At 45.1% G+C, this 22,720-nt stretch overlaps 1 protein-coding gene across 3 annotated transcripts in view; it reads left to right on the top strand.

Annotated features, from left to right (window-relative positions):
- arap2 (ArfGAP with RhoGAP domain, ankyrin repeat and PH domain 2) overlaps positions 1–22,720 on the top strand; it is a 267,094-nt gene that overhangs the window by 74,147 nt on the left and 170,227 nt on the right. For all 3 annotated transcript variants that reach the window (XM_064940778.1, XM_064940777.1, XM_064940779.1), the window contains exon 10: positions 22,337–22,443. In XM_064940778.1, coding sequence (XP_064796850.1) covers positions 22,337–22,443 — 107 coding nt within the window. The remainder of the gene's footprint in view (positions 1–22,336; positions 22,444–22,720) is intronic.

Genomic DNA, 22,720 nt, shown 5'->3' with positions numbered 1-22,720 from the left:
CCCTCTCTCCCTTCCATCTCCCCCTTGTCTCTCTCTCCTTTCCGTCCCTGCCCCTCTCCCCCTTCTTTTTCCACCCTGCCCCTCTCTCCCTTCCTTCTCCACCCTGCCCCTCTCTCCCTTCCGTCTCCACCCCGTCCCTCTTTCCTTTCCGTCCCCTCCCCTCTCTCCCTTCCTTCTCCACCCTGCCCCGCTCTCCCTTCCGTCTCCACCTTGTCCCTCTCTCCCTTCCGTCTCTACCCCGCCCCTATCAACCCTTCTCCACCTTGTCCCTCTCTCCCTTCCGTCTCCACCCCACCCCTCTCACCCCTTCTCCACCTTGTCCCTCTCTCCTTCCGTCTCCACCTTGTCCCTCTCTCCCTTCTGTCTCCACCCCGCCCCTCTCTCCCTTCCTTCTCCACCCTGCCCCTTTCACCCCTTCTCCACCTTGTCACTCTCTCCCTTCCGTCTCCACCCTGCCCCTCTCTCCCTTCCGTCTCCACCTCGTCTCTCTCTCCTTTCCATCCCCGCCCCTCTCTCCCTTCCTTCTCCACCCTGCCCCTCTCTCCCTTCCGTCTCCACCTCGTCTCTCTCTCCTTTCCATCCCCTCCCCTCTCTCCCTTCCTTCTCCACCCTGCCCCTTTCACCCCTTCTCCACCTTGTCACTCTCTCCCTTCCGTCTCCACCCTGCCCCTCTCTCCCTTCCGTCTCCACCTCGTCTCTCTCTCCTTTCCATCCCCACCCCTCTCTCCCTTCCTTCTCCACCCTGCCCCTCTCTCCCTTCCGTCTCCACCTCGTCTCTCTCTCCTTTCCATCCCCCCCTCTCTCCCTTCCTTCTCCACCCTGCCCCTCTCTCCCTCCCGCATCCCCCTTGTCTCTCTCTCCTTTCCGTCCCTGCCCCTCTCCCCCTTCTTTTTCCACCCTGCCCCTCTCTCCCTTCCGTCTCCACCCTGCCCCTCTGTCCCTTCCGTCTCCACCTCGTCTCTCTCTCCTTTCCATCCCCGCCCCTCTCTCCCTTCCTTCTCCACCCTGCCCCTCTCTCCCTTCCGTCTCCACCTCGTCTCTCTCTCCTTTCCATCCCCTCCCCTCTCTCCCTTCCTTCTCCACCCTGCCCCTCTCTCCCTCCCGCATCCGCCTTGTCTCTCTCTCCTTTCCGTCCCTGCCCCTCTCCCCCTTCTTTTTCCACCCTGCCCCTCTCTCCCTTCCTTCTCCACCCTGCCCCTCTCTCCCTTCCGTCTCCACCCCGTCCCTCTTTCCTTTCCGTCCCCTCCCCTCTCTCCCTTCCTTCTCCACCCTGCCCCTCTCTCCCTTCCATCTCCCCCTTGTCTCTCTCTCCTTTCCGTCCCTGCCCCTCTCCCCCTTCTTTTCCACCCTGCCCCTCTCTCCCTTCCTTCTCCACCCTGCCCCTCTCTCCCTTCCGTCTCCACCCCGTCCCTCTTTCCTTTCCGTCCCCTCCCCTCTCTCCCTTCCTTCTCCACCCTGCCCCGCTCTCCCTTCCGTCTCCACCTTGTCCCTCTCTCCCTTCCGTCTCTACCCCGCCCCTATCAACCCTTCTCCACCTTGTCCCTCTCTCCCTTCCGTCTCCACCCCACCCCTCTCACCCCTTCTCCACCTTGTCCCTCTCTCCTTCCGTCTCCACCTTGTCCCTCTCTCCCTTCTGTCTCCACCCCGTCCCTCTCTCCCTTCCTTCTCCACCCTGCCCCTTTCACCCCTTCTCCACCTTGTCACTCTCTCCCTTCCGTCTCCACCCTGCCCCTCTCTCCCTTCCGTCTCCACCTCGTCTCTCTCTCCTTTCCATCCCCGCCCCTCTCTCCCTTCCTTCTCCACCCTGCCCCTCTCTCCCTTCCGTCTCCACCTCGTCTCTCTCTCCTTTCCATCCCCTCCCCTCTCTCCCTTCCTTCTCCACCCTGCCCCTTTCACCCCTTCTCCACCTTGTCACTCTCTCCCTTCCGTCTCCACCCTGCCCCTCTCTCCCTTCCGTCTCCACCTCGTCTCTCTCTCCTTTCCATCCCCGCCCCTCTCTCCCTTCCTTCTCCACCCTGCCCCTCTCTCCCTTCCATCTCCCCCTTGTCTCTCTCTCCTTTCCGTCCCTGCCCCTCTCCCCCTTCTTTTTCCACCCTGCCCCTCTCTCACTTCCGTCTCCACCTCGTCTCTCTCTCCTTTCCATCCCCTCCCCTCTCTCCCTTCCTTCTCCACCCTGCCCCTCTCTCCCTTCGGTCTCCACCTCGTCTCTCTCTCCTTTCCATCCCCTCCCCTCTCTCCCTTCCGTCTCCACCCTGCCCCTCTCTCCCTTCTGTCTCCACCTCGTCTCTCTCTCCTTTCCATCCCCGCCCCTCTCTCCCTTCCTTCTCCACCCTGCCCCTCTCTCCCTTCCATCTCCCCCTTGTCTCTCTCTCCTTTCCGTCCCTGCCCCTCTCCCCCTTCTTTTTCCACCCTGCCCCTCTCTCCCTTCCGTCTCCACCTCGTCTCTCTCTCCTTTCCATCCCCTCCCCTCTCTCCCTTCCTTCTCCACCCTGCCCCTCTCTCCCTTCCGTCTCCACCTCGTCTCTCTCTCCTTTCCATCCCCTCCCCTCTCTCCCTTCCTTCTCCACCCTGCCCCTCTCTCCCTCCCGCATCCCCCTTGTCTCTCTCTCCTTTCCGCCCCTGCCCCTCTCCCCCTTCCGTCTCCACCCTGCCCCTCTCTCCCTTCCGTCTCCACCCCATCCCTCTCTCCCTTCCTTCTCCACCCTGCCCCTCTCTCCCTTCCGTCTCCACCCCGTCCCTCTTTCCTTTCCGTCCCCGCCCCTCTCTCTCTTCCGTCCTCTCTCATTCCCTTTCTCTCATTATTTACTTCATTAGCGTAAACAAACATCTCTGTCCTAATTCTCTATGGGTATCGCTCTGTGTCAGCATGTTTCCGTGAAGGAGAGAGAGGGAATGTAGGAGGGTGAAAATTGGAATTAATTGTATTTTTCTTTGCTTAAATGGTAAATTCCAAGCGTGGCAAATTCACCAATACAGCGTTAGCTAGTCTGAGAGTGAGGGAGAGAGGAACAGGGGACAGAGAGAAGGATGAAGGGAGAGATGTAGAAAGAGAGGTAGATGATGGAGTGAATGTTTAAGCCTATGGGTGAAAGAGTAAGAAACAGTGTGGCTTGAGATTGGGAGAGATGCATTTTTGGGTTATGCATCCCGCTAGTGGGACAACATCCGGTGAAACTGGAGGGCGCGCAATTCAAATAATTAATCATACAAATTATGGATATTAAACATGTAGACACATACAAGTGTCTTATATTGGTTAAAAGCTTAAATTCTTGTTAATCTAACTGCACTGTCTGATTTACAGTACCTATTACAGCGAAAACATGCCTTGCGATTGTTTGAGGACGGCGCCCCACATTAAAATATGTTTCCACCGGCACATAAAATCACAAATAGCAATTAAATAATCGCCTACTTTTTGAAAGTCTTCCTCTGATTTGTCATCTAAAGGGTCCCAGCTATAACATATGTATTTTTGTTAGATAAAGTCCTTCTTTATTTCCCAGAAAGTCTGTTTTAGTTGGCGCCATCGATTTGAGTAATCCACTCGTTCAACATGCAAAGAAATTAATCTAAAACAATCTACCCCTAAACTTGTTTCAACAAGTCAAAATACTCCTCAGATACACTAAAATGTAATTAAACTATAATATTTCTTACGGACAGAAGTATGTTCAATAGGAAACCGATTTTAGCAGGTGCGTTCTGTCTTCGTAGCGTGCTCAGACACACATTTCCAAGACCGTGTCCCTGTACTGAAACTCATATTTCTTCTTCGTTTTCGAAGTTACAAGCATGAAACCTTGAACAATAGACTGCTGACATCCTGTGGAAGCCATAGAAATTGCATCCTGGGAGCTAGAATCCCGTATGCCCCAAAACTTTCTACTGTAAGAGGATGGGCTCTCAAAACAAATAATATTCTGGTCCGTTTTTCTTTGGATTTTCTGCTACCATATCTATTCTGTTATCGTCTCCTACATTATTTTACATTTACATTACATTTAAGTCATTTGGCAGACGCTCTTATCCAGAGCGACTTACAAATTGGTGAATTCACCTTATGACATCCAGTGGAACAGCCACTTTACAATAGTGCATCTAAATCATTTAAGGGGGGGGGTGAGAAGGATTACTTTATCCTATCCTAGGTATTCCTTAAAGAGGTGGGGTTTCAGGTGTCTCCGGAAGGTGGTGATTGACTCCGCTGTCCTGGCGTCGTGGCAGGACAGCGGAGTCTACAAACTTCAAAGGGTTTTCTTTCCAATGGTACAAATGATATGCATAATCAGGGCCTAAGCAACAGGCAGTTTTGTAACGGGATTCTTCTGTTGAAGGAGAGGCGGATCAAAACGCAGCGTGGTTATTGTGATACGTCTTTAATAAAGATGAAAATAGAACAAAATACAAAAAAAAAAGAAAATGTGAAAAAAACGAAAACAGCCCTATCTGGTGTAACAAACACAAAGACAGGAACAATCACCCAGCAACCCCAACACCAAACAGGCTACCTAAATATGGTTCCCAATCAGAGACAAATGACTAACACCTGCCTCTGATTGAGAACCATATCAGGCCAAACACAGAAACAGACAAACTAGACACACAACATAGAATGCCCACTCAGATCACGCCCTGACCAAACAAAACATAGAAACATACAAAGCAAACTATGGTCAGGGTGTGACAAATTTACTTTGGGCATGTCATTCAGGCGGAAAATGAGGGCGAAAAAGGGGCCTAGCCCTGAGAAGTTGTAGAAGGAGAGGGTGAGAGTGTATTATGTAACCATGTTCATGTTCACTGGAGTGAAGTGCCTCATCCAACATGATGAATGAGCTGTTGAGAACCCCACCTCCTTTCTCATGGATTGTAAACTGTGTGATGGAAGTGTCCTCTAAGGTCATTTTAAGCACTGTGTTTCCCAAGGTAAAGCAGGTCAAAACAGACACAGACAAACACTGTAGTGTGTAGCCTGACCACATCCATCTCTCCCTCTCTACCACGCATTTTCACTTAGTCCTACCACATCCATCTCTCCCTCTCTACCACGCATGTTTGCTTAGTCCTAGCACATCCATCTCTCCCTCTCTACTACTCATGTTTGCTTAGTCCTAGCACATCCATCTCTCCCTCTCTACCACGCATGTTTGCTTAGTCCTAGCACATCCATCTCTCCCTCTCTACCACGCATGTTTGCTTAGTCCTAGCACATCCATCTCTCCCTCTCTACCACTCATGTTTGCTTAGTCCTAGCACATCCCTCTCTACCACTCATGTTTGCTTAGTCCTACCACGTCCATCTCTCCCTCTCTACCACGCATGTTTGCTTAGTCCTACCACATCCCTCTCTACTACTCATGTCTACTTAGCCCTACCACATCCCTCTCTCCCTCTCTACCACGCATGTTTGCTTAGTCCTACCACATCCCTCTCTACTACTCATGTCTACTTAGCCCTACCACATCCCTCTCTCCCTCTCTACCACGCATGTTTGCTTAGTCCTACCACATCCCTCTCTACTACTCATGTCTACTTAGCCCTACCACATCCCTCTCTACTACTCATGTCTACTTAGCCCTACCGCATCCCTCTCTACTACTCATCTCTACTTAGCCCTACCGCATCCCTCTCTACTACTCATGTCTACTTAGCCCTACCACATCCATCTCTCCCTCTCTACTACTCATGTCTACTTAGCCCTACCACATCCCTCTCTACTACTCATGTCTACTTAGCCCTACCGCATCCCTCTCTACTACTCATGTCTACTTAGCCTGACCACATCCATCTCTCCCTCTCTACTACTCATCTCTACTTAGCCCTACCACATCCCTCTCTACTACTCATGTCTACTTAGCCCTACCGCATCCCTCTCTACTACTCATGTCTACTTAGCCCTACCACATCCATCTCTCCCTCTCTACTACTCATGTCTACTTAGCCCTACCACATCCCTCTCTACTACTCATGTCTACTTAGCCCTACCACATCCATCTCTCCCTCTCTACTACTCATGTCTACTTAGCCCTACCACATCCCTCTCTACTACTCATGTCTACTTAGCCCTACCGCATCCCTCTCTACTACTCATCTCTACTTAGCCCTACCGCATCCCTCTCTACTACTCATGTCTACTTAGCCCTACCACATCCATCTCTCCCTCTCTACTACTCATGTCTACTTAGCCCTACCACATCCCTCTCTACTACTCATGTCTACTTAGCCCTACCGCATCCCTCTCTACTACTCATCTCTACTTAGCCCTACCGCATCCCTCTCTACTACTCATGTCTACTTAGCCCTACCACATCCATCTCTCCCTCTCTACTACTCATGTCTACTTAGCCCTACCACATCCATCTCTCCCTCTCTACTACTCATGTCTACTTAGCCCTACCACATCCCTCTCTCCCTCTCTACTACTCATGTCTACTTAGCCCTACCACATCCATCTCTCCCTGTCTACTACTTATGTCTTCCTAGCCCTACCACATCCCTCTCTACTACTCATGTCTATTTATCCCTTCCACATCCCTCTCTACTACTTATGTCTACTTAGCCCTATCACATCCCTCTCTACTACTTATGTCTACTTAGCCCTATCACATCCAACTCTCCCTCTCTACTACTCATGTCTTCTTAGTCCTACCACATCCCTCTCTACTACTCATGTCTACTTAGCCCTATCACATCCCTCTCTACTACTCATGTCTGCTTGGTGCTAACCTCATTTGAGTCTCAAGGACAGCATTTGCTTTACGATGCTCACCACTAGAAGGTAGTTTCGTCTCTTACCTAGACCTATGTGGTGGCAATATGTGCAGGCTTTTGTTTTATCCCAGAGCTAACACCTGATTCAGTTAATCTAAGCAACGAATGTTTACAACCTCGATTGTCCGAATCAGGTGTGTTAGTGCAGAGTGGCTCTACAGAACCCCAAGTGCAGAAGTTTGACCTAGGCTAAGGGGCCTAACATAGGGGACTGCATGTGATGCTAGTGGTTTTACACAGTATAACACTGCACTGTTTAACTGACCCTGGTTGAAATAGGTGAGGTTGGGCTTCTTAATAGGAAAATAATGTCTGTAAAATCTTTTGACATTTAAAAAACTGTATTTAATAGTGTACTGGTCTCCCGCTAGTGTGATTGGTAAGGTTTGGCTACATGGGTCATAGATAAGGATATCAGACCAAACCTTCAGAGTGTTAAACTACTGGATTGAATAGTGTACCTAGGATGATTGGGGCGGCAGGGTAGCCTAGTGGTTAGAGCGTTGGACTAGTAACCGGAAGGTTGCCAGTTCAAATCCCTGAGCTGACAAGGTACAAATCTGTCGTTCTGCCCCTGAACAGGCAGTTCACCCACTGTTCTGAGGCCTTCATTGAAAATAAGATTTTGTTCTTAACTGACTTGCCTAGTTAAATATAGGTAAAATAAATCAAATAAAATTGTTTAGGTGGATTATTCCTCAGACTGTCTCCCTGTCCGGGTTGTCATGCTGGTTATTGGAATATGTTTAATCTGGGCCCTGGAGGGAAGCAGGTTTAATTCATCATTAGCTTCATTAGATCTACTTTCTGTTTCCTTTCTCACACACCGCCAGGAACTATAGGTCACTGCATCCCATGGTGGTCAGGGAGCTGCTCGTATCACTCTGAATCCATCTCTATTTTTACCTTGCTCTTTCAATTTCTCTTTCATCATTCTCTGTCTTTATCGCTCCCTCTCTCTTTTGCATTCTTAATTCCTTTCTGTCTTTTTCTTTTTTTCCCCCTCTCTCTGTCTGTCTCACATCCCTCTCTCCCATCTCGCTCTCTCTCTCCCTATCTCTCTCTCTATCTCACTCTCTATCTCTCTCTTTCTCCCATCTCTCTCTCTCTCTTTCTCTCTCTCTCTACCACGCATGTTTGCTCTCTCTCTCTCTCTCTCTCTCTCATTCTCTCTCTCTCTCTCTCTCTTTCTCTCACACACACACACACACATCTCTCTCTCTCTCACACACTCTCTCTCTCTCTCTCTCTCTCTCTCTCTCTCACACATCTCTCTCTCCCTCTCACACATCTCTCTCTCTCGCTCTCTCTCATTCTCTGTCTCTCTCTCTCTCTCTCACACACACATCTCTCTCTCTCACACACATCTCTATCTCTCTCACACACCTCTCTCTCGCTCTCTCCCCCATCTCTCTTTCTCTATCCCATCTCTCTTCCTCTCTCTCCCTCTTTCTCTCTCCCATCTTTCTTTCTCTCTCTCCCTCTTTCTCTCACCCATCTCTCTTTCTCTCTTTCATCTCCCTCTCTCTCCCCATCTATCTCTCTCCCATCTCTCTCTCTCTCTCTCTCTCTCTCTCTCTCTCTCTCCCCCATCTCTCTCCCATCTCTCTCTATCTCTCTCCCCATCTCTCTCTCTCTCCCCCATCTCTCTCTCTCTCCCCCATCTCTCTCTCTCTCCCTCTCTCTTTCTCCCATCTCTCTCTCTCTTTCTATTGCTCCACTTGTAGTTTGTTTTACAAACTTTTCTCTCACTTTCTTTCCCTCCTTAAGTGGTTAGAACAATAGCTTTTATCTTGGGGAGTGTTCTGTCGCTTACCCAGCATGCTTTGAGAAGGGCCGAAGTGACTTCATCGAAATGGAAGTTTAGGTAAATTGCTCCGCTGGTCGTTGACATTAAGTCGTTCTCAGTGGACATTAAAGTGGAGGCATCGAAGAGGTAGGAGGTTAAAGGTTACTGTTTTGCTTTTTATTACAGATAATAGGAGTTGGGATTGTCATGCGGTTTGATAATATTGATTTAATGTTATAGAGTTCACTGGTTATGGGGTTGAAGTTCCTGTGAATTTCAGAAAGTATTCACACCCCTTGACTTTTTCCACAAAAAAATGGTGTTACAAAATGGTGTTACATTTGTCACTGGCCTACACACAATACCCCATATTTTGTTTTTACTTTTTACAAATTAATGAAAAAAGGAAAGCTGAAAATGTCTCGAGTCAATAAGTATTCAACCCCTTTGTTATGGCAAGCCTAAATAAGTTCAGGAGTAAACATTTTCTTAACAAGGAATATAAGTTGCATGGACTCTGCAATAATAGTGACCAGAGAGGTATTCTGATGCCTCACAAAGAAGGGCACCTATTGGTAGATGTGTAAAGAAGGGCACCTATTGGTAGATGTGTAAAGAAGGGCACCTATTGGTAGATGTGTTAAGAAGAGCACCTATTGGTAGATGTGTAAAGAAGGGCACCTATTGGTAGATGTGTAAAGAAGGGCACCTATTGGTAGATGTGTAAAGAAGGGCACCTATTGGTAGATGTGTAAAGAAGGGCACCTATTGGTAGATGTGTAAAGAAGGGCACCTATTGGTAGATGTGTAAAGAAGGGCACCTATTGGTAGATGTGTAAAGAAGGGCACCTATTGGTAGATGTGCAAAGAAGGGCACCTATTGGTAGATGTGTAAAGAAGGGCACCTATTGGTAGATGTGTAAAGAAGGGCACCTATTGGTAGATGTGTAAAGAAGGGCACCTATTGGTAGATGTGTAGAAAAATATATTAAAAAGAAGCAGACATTGAATATCCCTTTGAGCATGGTGGAGTTATTAATTACACTTTGAATGGTGTATCAATACACCCAGTCAGTACAACGATACAGGTGTCCTTCTTAACTCAGTTGCCGGAGAGGAAGGAAACCACTCAGGGATTTCACTATGAGGCCAATGGTGACTTTAAAACAGTTACAGAGTTTAATGGCTGTGACAGGAGAAAACTGAGGATGGATCAACAACATTGTAGTTACTCCACAATACTAACCTAAATGACAGAGTGAAAAGGAAGACTGTACAGAATACAAATATTCTAAAACATGCATCCTGTTTGCTACGAGGCACTAAAGTAAAATTGCAAATAATGGGGCAAAGCAATACATTTTTTGTCCTGAATGTAATGTGTTATGTTTGGGGCAAATCCAATACAACACATTACTGAGTACTACTCTCCATACATTCACGCATAGTGGTGGCTGCAACATGTTATGGGTATGCTTGCCATCGTTAAGGACTGGGGAGTGAGGAGTGAGAGAACTGAAGCACTGGCAAAATCCTCAAGAAACATAATGTGGTTAGGTCTGCTTTTCCACCAGACTCTGGGAGATGAATTCACCTAAAACAAATCTAGACTGGAGTTGCTTACCAAGAAGACAGTAAATGTTCTGTGAGTAGCCCAGTTACAGTTTGGACTTGAACACCTTCTCACAGGGGTGAGCAGATGTACTGCATGAGCTGTAACCGAAAAATAACTGGCATTTGGAAAGTTTGAGGTGAGGGAGAAAGTGTGATGAAACAAGTATTGTTAGCATTGTTAAGTATCTTGCTAGCTAGATCGAATTCTGTGTGAGCTCGCCAGAGAAATGTTGAGCAACATTAGCCAACTTAACCTCTAGCGTCAAGCAATCCCGTATCCGGGAGCGTAATCATAGCCTCAATCTCATTAGCATAACGCAACGTTAACTATTCATGAAAATTGCAAATGAAATGAAATAAATATATTGGTTCACAAGCTTAGCCTTTTGTTAACAACACTGTCATCTCAGATTTTCAAAATATGCTTTTCAACCATAGCTACACAAGCATTTGTGTAAGAGTATTGATAGCTAGCATAGCATTAAGCCTAGCATTCAGCAGGCAACATTTTCACAAAAACAAGAAAAGCATTCAAATAAAATAATTTACCTTTGAAGAACTTCGGGTGTTTTCAATGAGGAGACTCTCAGTTAGATAGCAAGTTTTTCCAAAAAGAGTATTTGTGTCGGAGAAATCGCTCCGTTTTGCTCATCACGTTTGGCTAAGAAAAAAATGAAAATTCAGTCATTTCAATGCTGAACTTTTTTCCAAATTAACTCCATAATATCGACAGAAACAGGGCAAATGTTGTTTCGAATCAATCCTCAAGGTGTTTTTCACATATCTATTCGATGATAAATAATTTGTGGCAGTTGCCTTTCTCCTCTGAACCTAATGGAAAAGTGGACGCAGCTGGAGATTGCGCAATAATTTCGACGCACAATAATTTCGCAATAATTTCGCCTACAAATACGTCACAATGCTGCAGACACCTTGGGGAAACGACAGAAAGTGTAGGCTCATTGCTGGCGCATTCACAGCCATATAAGGAGACATTGGAACACAGCGCATTCAAAATCTGGGGCATTTCCTGTATGAAATTTCATCTTGGTTTCGCCTGTAGCATTAGTTCTGTGGCACTCACAGACAATATCTTTGCAGTGTGGAAACGTCAGAGTGTTTTCTTTCCAAAGCTGTCAATTATATGCATAGTCGAGCATTTTTCCGTGACAAAATATCTTGTTTAAAACGGGAACGTTTTTTTATCCAAAAATTAAAAGAGCGCCCCCTATATCGAAGAAGTTAACTGATCCAATAATTGAGTTTATGGTGTGATAATTAGCTGGCTAATAAAGTCAGAAAGTTAACGTTAGCTAGCTAACATTACAACATCAGATGAAGCTAACTTTACTAACTTTACCAATTCGCTATAGTATTAACTGGTCTGGTCACTCGTTAGTTGGCAATCTGTGTGAAATGTTAACTAGTCAACTAGCTAACAAACTAACTGCTATCTATGAACTAATGTTTTTTACTCTACAGTATGTGGTTATTTTTCAGAATGAGAGAATTAGGTGGAAATGAGGCTTTGCTTGTTAATTGAACAAGTGGATTCAGGGATGAAGTAGAGATGGAGCTGGGTCTGGTTTAAACTGGATGCCTCTATAGACGTGAAAGGAACATCACACACTTTCTCTCTTCTTCAATACAGTGGATAAAAAGGGGTATGCCAGGTGTTACTCTCTGCCTGAAAGAGATCAATTATGCCAACAAAGGGTCTCATGCTCTGCTGGCACATTGTAGAGCAGATGCCCACAGGCAGAAAGTATACAATGTAATAATGTGCAGTGTAGCCCAAAGATTTTGTTTCAGTTGTGTTGAACTCGACAGTAACGTGTGTGTGTGTGTGTGTGTGTGTGTGTGTCTGTCTGTCTGTCTGTCTGTCTGTCTGTCTGTCTGTCTGTCTGTCTGTCTGTCTGTCTGTCTGTCTGTCTGTCTGTGTGTGTGTCTCTGTCTGTGTGTGTGTGTGTGTCTGTGTGTATGGGGGGGATTATTATAATGTGTCTACTCAGTGAATGTTATTTTTGCACCCATGTAGACTTGATGGATGTCTACTGTAGTGGCCACACTAATAGAGCAACAATACAATGCCTGTTTGTTTCATTCTATTTCTACTAAAACATTTCTTTTCACCCAAGTTAAATATTTAGATGTGTGTGGTCACAAGCGTTCTATTATAAAGGCTGTCCTGGTTAACTGCAATATTACTGTATTATTTTTTTCTCAAGACTTGAGTTTCATTTGCAGTAAAGTCTAGGCAACAAATAACATTGAAATGCTAAAAAAAACATATTTTTTTTATCTGTGAGTTAGGTTCACAGTAACCACTTTTCATTTTGCACACAGAGACTGATCACGTAGATCATACTCGTTGTTGTTTAATTAGTTACAACTGGAATTTCCCCCTAGCAGGGATTTATTTGACATGTTTCAGTGCAAAAAAAGAAAAGTGTCACCTTTTTGGGCCCTCAGCAGTTTACATCCCTGTATTGTGTATAAACAGGTGAGGGGAAAAAAATCTATGTAATTCATTTTGAATTCAGACTAACATAACACAATGTGGAATATGTCGAGGGGTATGAATACTTTCTGAAGGCTCTGTATGTCAGGGGGAGGGTGTGAGTGAAAGGGGAGAAGAAGAAGGGAAGGGGAGAGGGTGAGATGGACAGATGTGTTGTGTTAGTGAACCATCATGTTGTGTTAGTGAACCATCATGTTGTATTAGTGAACCATCATGTTGTATTAGTGAACCATCATGTTGTATTAGGGAACCATCATATTAGTAAACCATCATGATGTATTAGTAATTGCACCGCCCAGTGCTCTCTCTAACCTTAACCCTCTCTCTGCATCATCCCTGCACCGCCCAGTGCTCTCTCTAACCTTAACCCTCTCTCTGCATCATCCCTGCACCGCCCAGTGATCTCTCTAACCTTAACCCTCTCTCTGCATCATCCCTGCACCGCCCAGTGATCTCTCTAACCTTAACCCTCTCTCTGCATCATCCCTGCACCGCCCAGTGCTCTCTCTAAACTTAACCCTCTCTCTGCATCATCCCTGCACCGTCCAGTGCTCTCTCTAACCTTAACCCTCTCTCTGCATCATCCCTGCACCGTCCAGTGATCTCTCTAACCTTAATCCTCTCTCTGCATCATCCCTGCACCGCCCAGTGATCTCTCTAACCTTAACCCTCTCTCTGCATCATCCCTGCACCGCCCAGTGATCTCTCTAACCTTAACCCTCTCTCTGCATCATCCCTGCACCGCCCAGTGCTCTCTCTAACCTTAACCCTCTCTCTGCATCATCCCTGCACCGCCCAGTGCTCTCTCTAACCTTAACCCTCTCTCTGCATCATCCCTGCACCGCCCAGTGATCTCTCTAACCTTAACCCTCTCTCTGCATCATCCCTGCACCGCCCAGTGATCTCTCTAACCTTAACCCTCTCTCTGCATCATCCCTGCACCGCCCAGTGATCTCTCTAACCTTAACCCTCTCTCTGCATCATCCCTGCACCGCCCAGTGATCTCTCTAACCCTAACCCTCTCTCTGAATCATCATTGCACCGCCCAGTGCTCTCTCTAACCCTAACCCTCTCTCTGAATCATCATTGCACCGCCCAGTGCTCTCTCTAACCCTACTCCTCTCTCTGCATCATCATTGTACCGCCCGGTGATCTCTCTAACCCTAACCCTACTCCTCTCTCTGAATCATCATTGCACCGCCCAGTGCTCTCTCTAACCCTACTCCTCTATCTGCATCATCATTGCACCACCCAGTGCTCTCTCTAACCCTACTCCTCTATCTGAATCATCATTGCACCGCCCAGGGCTCTCTCTAACCCTAACCCTAACTCTTCTCCTCTCTCTGCATCATCATTGCCCTGCGGCTCTCGGCTATTGTAATTGGGGGAGTCATTTTTATCTCTAATGCCAGAATGTTCCTTCACCTCCCTCCACCCCTTCTTCCACCCCTCCCTCCATCCCTGGTGATTTAATTGGACAGGGCAGGAGGCCACAGCACATACTGGCAAGGTAACTAGCAGCCGGGCCGGATCCTAACAGCCATATCTGTAATTGGCTGTTGAGAGGGATGAGGGCCATTAGATGGGCGACACACACACACACACACACACACACACACACACACACACACACACACACACACACACACAAACACACACACACACACACACACACACACACACACACACACACACACACACACACACACACACACACAATGACACACGTAAAGTATAGGCATGCATAAACAATCACATACAGCTACGAAGACACATTTACTGTACACACACACACACACACACACACATATATACACACACACACACTTCATATAGAGCTGTCCTCGTTTGCAACTCTGTAAATTATCCATGAGGGCAATTGACCACTCTTCAGATGAAGTTGCCCAGGTACTTTGTAGCAGAGTTCAATGTAGCACTACAATGGGGAAGAGGGAGATAGAGAGAGATGCTGCATTCACAGCTCAATGCACACTGTCGTAAATGGAAAGTAGAACCTTAAGTAAGGCACACTTCCATCACCCGTCATCCAGTCAGATCACTCAGATTATTTAAGAACTGTGTTGTTGTTGAAAGTGGCTTTTGTTTCTCTCTCACTTCTTCCTTCTTTCTTCTTCTTTCTGCCATGTGTCAATACTCCCTCTCTCAATTCAATTCAATTTAAGGGACTTGTACGTTTACATTGCCAAAGCAAGTTAAATAGATAATAAACAAAAGTGAAATAAACAATCAAAATTAACAGTAAACATTACACTTACAAAAGTTCCTAAAGAATAAAGACGGTTCAAATGTCATATTATGTGTTGTGATGTTGTTAAAATAGTTCAAGTACGAAAGGGAAAATAAATAAGCATAAAAATAGGTTGTATTTACAATGGTGTTTGTTCTTCACTGGTTGCCCTTTTCTTGTGGCAACAGGTCACAATTGTTACTGTGTGGTATTTCATCCAATAGATATGTGAGATTTTATTTTTATTCTTTGTGGGTCTGTGTAATCTGAAGGAAATATGTGTATCTAATATGGTCATACATTGGGCAGGAGGTTAGGAAGTGCAGCTCAGTTTCCACCTCATATTGTGGGCAGTGAGCACATAGCCTGTCTTCTCTTGAGAGCCATGTCTGCTTATGTTGGCCTTTCTCAATAGCAAGGCCACTGTGTACTCTCTGTTGAGGGCCAAATAGCATTCCAGTTTGCTCAGTTTTTTGGTTAATTACTTGACACATTGGAAATAATTATCTTTTTATTTTCTCATGATTTGGTCTAATTGTGTTGCTCTCCTGAGGCCCTTTGGGGTGTGTTTGTGTTTGTGAACAGAGCTCCAGGACCAGCTTGCTTAGGGGACATCTCTCTGTAGGTGATGGTTTTGTTATGCAAGGTTTGGTAATCACTTCCTTTTAGGTGGTTGTAGATTTTAAAGTCTCTTTAGAGGTTTTTGATAATTAGCGGGTATCAGCCTAATTCTGCTCTGCATTATTGGGTGTTTTACATTGTACACTGAGGATATTTTTCAATTTATCAATTTGGTGTTTGTCCCATTTAGTGAATTCTTGGTTGGTGAGCAGACCCCAGACTTCACAAACATAAAGGGGAATGGGTTCTGTGACTGATTCAAGTATTTTTAGCTAAATCCCAATTGGTATGTCAAATGTTATGTTCCTTTTGATGGCATAGAAGGCCCTCCTAGCCTTGACTCTCAGATTGTTCACAGATTTGTGGAAGTTACCTGTGTTTAGGCCAAGGTATGTATAGTTTTTTGTGTTCTCTAGGGCAACGGTGTCTAGATGGAATTTGTATTTGTGGTCCTGGCGACTGGACCTTTTTTGGAACACCATTATTTTGGTCTTACTGAGATTTACTGTCAGGGCCCAGGTCTGACAGAATCTGTCCAGAAGTTCTAGGTGCTGCTGTAGGCCCTCATTGGTTGGTGACAGAAGCATCAGATCATCAGAAAACAGCAGACATTTGACTTAAGATTCTAGTAGGGTGAGGCCGGGTGCTGCAGACTTTTCAAGTGCCCTCTCCAATTCATCGATATATATGTTGAAGAGGGTGGGGCTTAAGCTGCATCCCTGTCTCACCCCACGACCCTGTGGATAAATGTGTATGCTTTTTGCCACACGCTTGTTGGTTGTGTACATGGGTTTTGCAATGTCATATGTTTTTCCCCCAACACCACTTTTTTGAAATCAACAAAGCATGATAAGACTTTGCCTTTGTTTTGGTTTGTTTGTTTGTTTGCGGGGTGAATATGTGGTCTGTCGTACAATAATTTGATAAAAAGCTAATTTCACATTTGCTCAGTACATTGTTTTCACTGAGGAAATGTACGAGTCTGCTGTTAACTTCTTGACGCACCGTTAGCGGGATCATTTTCATCAACACCCGCTGATTTGCAGCGCGCTAAATTCAAATTAAATTACTAAACATATTTAATTTTCATGAAATCAGAAAGTGCAATATAACAAAACACAGCTTAGCTTGTTGTTAATCCACCTGGCGTGTCAGATTTCAATACAGCTTTTCGCATAACAAGCGTTTATGTAAGAACATCTCTCTCAGTAGACAAAACATTACAAACACCTAGCAGCCAACTAGATTGGTCACGAAAGTCAGAAAAACAATAGATTAAATCGCTTACGTTCAATGATGTTTGCAATCACGAGACTCCCAGTTACACAATAAATGTTCCTTTTGTTCCATAAAGATAATTTTTATATCCAATATACCTCCATTTGTTTGGCGCATAATGTTAAGAAATCCACAGGCTCGAGCGGTCACGACATCGCATACGACAATTCCAAATAGTATCCGTAAAGTTCGTAGAAACATGTCAAACGTTTTTTATAATCAATCCTCAGGTTGTTTTTACAATATATAATCGATAACATATAAACCAGGACTGTCGCTTTTTCAATAGGAGAGGGAGAGACAATGGCTGCCCCACTCAGTTGCGCAAGCAAAACTCTGCGAACACCCAGCTATCCACTGACGCGATGTTATCTTTCTCGCTCATTTTTCAAAATAAAAGCCTGAAACTATGTCTGAAGACTGTTCACAACATGTGGAAGCCATAGGGAAAGGAATATGGTTGATATCCCTTTAAATGGAGGCATTTCATCCAATGGAACAGAGAGATTTAAGGAAAAACAGCACTTCCTTGTTGGATTTTCCTCAGGTTTTCGCCTGCAGTATCCGTTATGTTATACCCACAGACAGTATTTTGACAGTTTTGGAAATATTAGAGTGTTCCCGCTCAGCCCAGTCAAAACTGTTTGCTGCTCTGGCCCCCCAATGGTGGAACAAACTCCCTCACGACGCCAGGACAGCGGAGTCAATCACCACCTTCCGGAGACACCTGAAACCCCACCTCTTTAAGGAATACCTAGGATAGGATAAAGTAATCCTTCTCACCCCCCCCCCTTAAATGATTTAGATGCACTATTGTAAAGTGGCTGTTCCACTGGATGTCATAAGGTGAATTCACCAATTTGTAATTCGCTCTGGATAAGAGCGTCTGCCAAATGACTTTAATGTAAATGTAAAATGTAAATGTTTTCTATCCTAATCTGACAATTATGGGCCTGAGAAATAGGCAGTTTCAAATGGGTACGTTTTTTTAGCCAAAAACAAAAATCCTGCCCCCTACACTCAAGAAGTTAATGATATTGCAGAGGATTTTCCCAAGGTTGCTGTTGACACATATCCCACGGTAGTTTTTGGGGTCAAATTTCTCTCCACTTTTGTGGATTGGGGTGATCAGTCCTTGGTTCCAAATATTGGGGAAGATGCCAGAGCTGAGGATGATGTTAAAGAGTTTTAGTATAGCCAGTTGGAATATGTCGTCTGTATATTTAATCATTTCATTCAGGATTCCATCAACACCACAGGACTTTTTGTGTAGCAGAGTTTGTTTTTTTGTCCTGTAGTTCATTCAAGGTAATTGGAGAATCCAGTGGGTTCTGGTCGTCTTTAATAGTTGATTCTAAGATTTGTACTTGATCATGTATATGTTTTTGCTGTTTGTTATTTGTTATAGAGCCAACAATATTGGAGAAGTGGTTTACCTATACATCTCTGTGTTGGATAGATAATTCTTCATGTTGTTGTTTGTTTTGTGTTTTCCAATTTTCCCAGAAGTGGTTAGAGTCTATGGATTCTTCAATTACATTGAGCTGATTTCTGACGTGTTGTTCCTTCTTTTTCCGTGGTGTATTTCTGTATTGTTTTAGTGATTCACCACAGTGAAGGCATAGACTCAGGTTTGTCTTGTCTCTATGTTTTGGATTGGACTTGTTTCTCCATTTCTTTCTTGGATTTTTGCATTCTTCATCAAATCATTTGTCATTGTTGTTCATTTTCTTTGGTTTTCTATTTGAGATTTTTTGGTTTCATAGGGAGGGAGAGGTCAAATATACTGTTTAGATTTTCTACTGCCAAGTTTGCAACTTCACTATTACAGTTCAACATTTTGTCCAGGAAGTTGTCTAAAAGGGATTGAATTTTTTGTTGCCTAATTGTTTTTTGGTACATTTACAAACTACATTTTTTTCCATCTATAGCATTTCTTAATATTAGTTCCTTTGGCTTTGATGCCTCATGATTGAGTATTGCTCTGTTGAAGTAGACTGTAATTATGCTGTGGTCTGATAGGGGGCTGACTCTGAGAGATTCTGGGTTGATGTCAGTGATAAAGTAGTCTCTCTCTCTTGCTTTCTCTCTCTCTCTCTGCCTCTGTATCCCTTTCTCTCTTTCCATCCTCTTGCTCTCTCTTTCTCTCACTGTCTCTCTGTGTGTCTCACTCTCTCTCTCTATATATATATATTTATATTTATATTTATTTATATATATATATATATATATATCTCCTCATGTCTCACAACTGTCTAATTACGCAGCATTATTCAGAGGCCTTTCTCCCTCTCTCGTTTCCTCTCTCCCTCTCATTCGGGATAAGTGACTAATCAACAAAGATGGTGTCAATGAATTTCCCCTCTTTGTTTGCGGTAATGAGAGTAAACTGTGTCTGTGATGATGAACTGGTCTTATGATAACAGGCCAGGTTGACATAGTTTTATGTTTGGTGCCACTGCAGCGGTTTTCAATTCACTGTTATGATGTATTGGGGAGGGGAATTTTTATTCTCTCTCTCTCTCTGTCTTCCTGTCTCGTCTTTCTCTGTTCCTCCCTCTTTGCTCTCTGTCTTCCTCCATCTTCCCCTCTCTTCTCTCTCTGTCTTCCTGTCTCGTCTTTCTCTGTTCCTCCCTCTTCGCTCTCTGTCTTCCTCCATCTTCCCCTCTCTTCTCTCTCTGTCTTTCTCTCTCTTCTATCTCTGTCTTCCTCCCTCTTCTCTCTCTCTCCTGTCTCTCTCTCCTGTCTATCTTCCTACTTTCCTCTCTCTCATTTTCTCATCTGTCCCTCTCCCTCTCTGTCTGGGGGCGATGAGAAAGCGTCTCCTCAGCCCTTTTGAGTGCAGGAGAAGGAGGAGACAGCCTGCGTTAGTTTAGCATCCCACTCTGCTACTACTGGCGGGCAGACAGACACACACACATAGACACACACACACAGACACACACACAAGAGGAAAGGTGCATTTAAACAATGTGTGGACATCTTTCAGCCACCTCTTCAGACTCTTCTTCTCACACATTTTACTATGTCATTCTCATGTATCTCTGTGCAAAGGCCCCTGGGAAATGGGGCATGGGGCAGACTTTAATCCATGGCCTGTACTATGTTTGTTTATTAGACCGAATGACACTCGTAGGAGAGGCCAGATTTAGTTCTAATGAGATGAGATTCATATCCATTATGATGTTCTATTCTACCTGGAGGAGGGGCTGAGAGGAGGGGCTGAGAGGAGGGGCTGAGAGGAGGGGCTGAGAGGAGGGACTGAGAGGAGGGGCTGAGAGGAGGGGCTGAGAGGAGGGACTGAGAGGAGGGACTGAGAGGAGGGGCTGAGAGGAGGGGCTGAGAGGAGGGGCTGAGAGGAGGGGCTGAGTGGAGGGGCTGAGAGGAGGGGCTGAGAGGAGGGACTGAGAGGAGGGGCTGAGAAGTGGGGCTGAGAGGAGGGGCTGAGAGGAGGGGCTGAGAGGAGGGGCTGAGAAGTGGAGCTGAGAGGAGGGGCTGAGAGGAGGGGCTGAGAGGAGGGGCTGAGAGGAGGGACTGAGAGGAGGGGCTGAGAAGTGGGGCTGAGAGGAGGGGCTGAGAGGAGGGGCTGAGAGGAGGGGCTGAGAAGTGGAGCTGAGAGGAGGGGCTGAGAGGAGGGGCTGAGAGGAGGGACTGAGAGGAGGGGCTGAGAAGTGGAGCTGAGAGGAGGGGCTGAGAGGAGGGGCTGAGAGGAGGGACTGAGAGGAGGGGCTGAGAGGAGGGACTGAGAGGAGGGGCTGAGAAGTGGGGCTGAGAGGAGGGGCTGAGAGGAGGGTCCTTATCTAGGGTTCCTTGCGGCTATGGGCTTATTATAAAACAAGCTCCACCTCCCGCAGTTACATTTATGCATCAATAGTAAATTTTAGGTCTGTATTCAATCCGTATGGAGGAAATTCAGCGTTACAGTGAGACTTAATACCCCTTGTGTTGTCTTAAATGTCAGAAATGACCCACCACTATGTTTAACAGCAGAGAAAAGCCCCTAAATTATATTTTTTCAACTTGAAATTTGAATGCTTTTCCGAGAGTGACCCCCAACATTAGAAAAAGTGAAATATCGCATTTGTTCATATTTCCATGAAAGCTGTACACCACCAGAGTACAAAGATTGTCTTAGTGTCATTTGTCACCTGGCTGTTATAATATAATTTACACACCACCAAAACCACAAAGACTCACACGCACAATGAGAAATTGAGTGTGTTACTGATTGAACTCAGCCAGCAGACGAGGGAGAGAGGCCTTCTCATAAAAGGTTACCTTCACCCCATCACCACTCTAGTTTCTTACCTCCCAAAGAGGGAAAAGAACGTAGCGGAACAAGAGGAGGGTGTTCCTGGAGCAACTGGAAAAGGCACTTGGAACCCCACACATTCAAAGAAGGGAGTTCCTCCCCCACACAGCAGCCTCTGCAGCGCTTGTGAAAGCTCTTCAGGGGGCTAAATCTTGTCCTGATCCACCTGAGGCTGCAGCTGGGGAAGGCAAGAGGAGGAGATACCAATTCTGCCCCCCACAGAAGGATTGTATAAAACAAATACTATGTGCTGCAAAAATACATCTGCAAAGTCCATGCACACACACTTACCTACTGTCCTACTTGTGCTAATTACAGTTGATTGATTTATGTTCTTTACGTTTGTGTTTTGTATCTATTATCTTATTTTATTCTTATTTATTGTTGTTGTTTATACACCTTGTGTTTGGGGGCAATGGTTAATAATGGTAGTAGACTAGTATTTTGTAGTTGAATTCCTCATAGTTCAGTATATAATATCACTATGTTGCCAAAAAAGTTCTTGATTGTTATTGTTTCCCTTCAATGAAATGCATTCAAAACTACTTTCAGCACATTTCTGCTACTGTCTTAGTCTACACAAGTGCTATATCTTGCTAAAAAAATGTTTTACACTTATGCAGTTTAGCCACAATAACAACAATACTAATCATAATAATAATAAACCTACTTTAGTAAAGAAAACAATTGTGACAAATAAAAACGTGTGGCGCCCACTGATTAAATGCAGTCTTTCTGCATTGTGAAAACCCACATATTCACAACGTTTGTGATTTAAAATTCAATTAAGCCGCTTTATTTTTAGTGGTTTAGTGAAGGCGGTTCATTTTGTTTTCATCCTTAGGCCAAGGGGGGTATACAGAATGTTAAGACTACACAAGGGTTCAATTCAAAGGCTTTGCGTTCCTGCGTTAGCGGAGACTGCGTTCACGGTAAGACGAGGCGGAAACTCGATGAAGACGGGAAGCAAAATGTATTGACACAGAATGCAGTTCATCACTGTGGTCAATGCATGTATCTGTTGAATTACTTGTTTTGTGTCAGGGAGTGACTTCCATGTGAATGACCTATGACCTCCCATCCCCTCTCTCTCTCTCTCTCTCCTCTGTTTCCCCATCATGCACTTGGCCTCCTAGTGTTACTTTATGTTTGATCTGACATAGTGTATCCATTCTACAGGACTTCAGAGCTGGCCTGGGTATTTCCCTCATCGACCTGACTGCTACTAACGTTAAAGATACAGACAGGAGGCTCTTCCAAATCAACACTCCCTTCAGAAACTTCTGGTGAGTGTCTCTGTCTGTGAGAAAATATGTGTATGTGCAAGTGTATGTTTGTGTGTGTGAGCGGCTGAGTATGAACCCGTGTGTGTTGGTGTTTTATACCCACTTCTCAGTCCGTTTCTCCTCCTGGCCTAAAATAGAAGATTACAATCAAAAACATGCCATTCAAACATAAGCATCTTATTCTATTTTACCTACAATAATCATATCTCCCAAAACAATCCAATCTCACATTCAAAGTAAGGTTTTTAAAGGTGATTAGTATCATCTCTGGTTAAAA

Source organism: Oncorhynchus masou, chromosome 27 (assembly GCF_036934945.1).
Source record: "Oncorhynchus masou masou isolate Uvic2021 chromosome 27, UVic_Omas_1.1, whole genome shotgun sequence".
NCBI lineage: Eukaryota > Metazoa > Chordata > Actinopteri > Salmoniformes > Salmonidae > Oncorhynchus > Oncorhynchus masou.
This window is presented reverse-complemented; position numbering and strand designations above follow the sequence as displayed.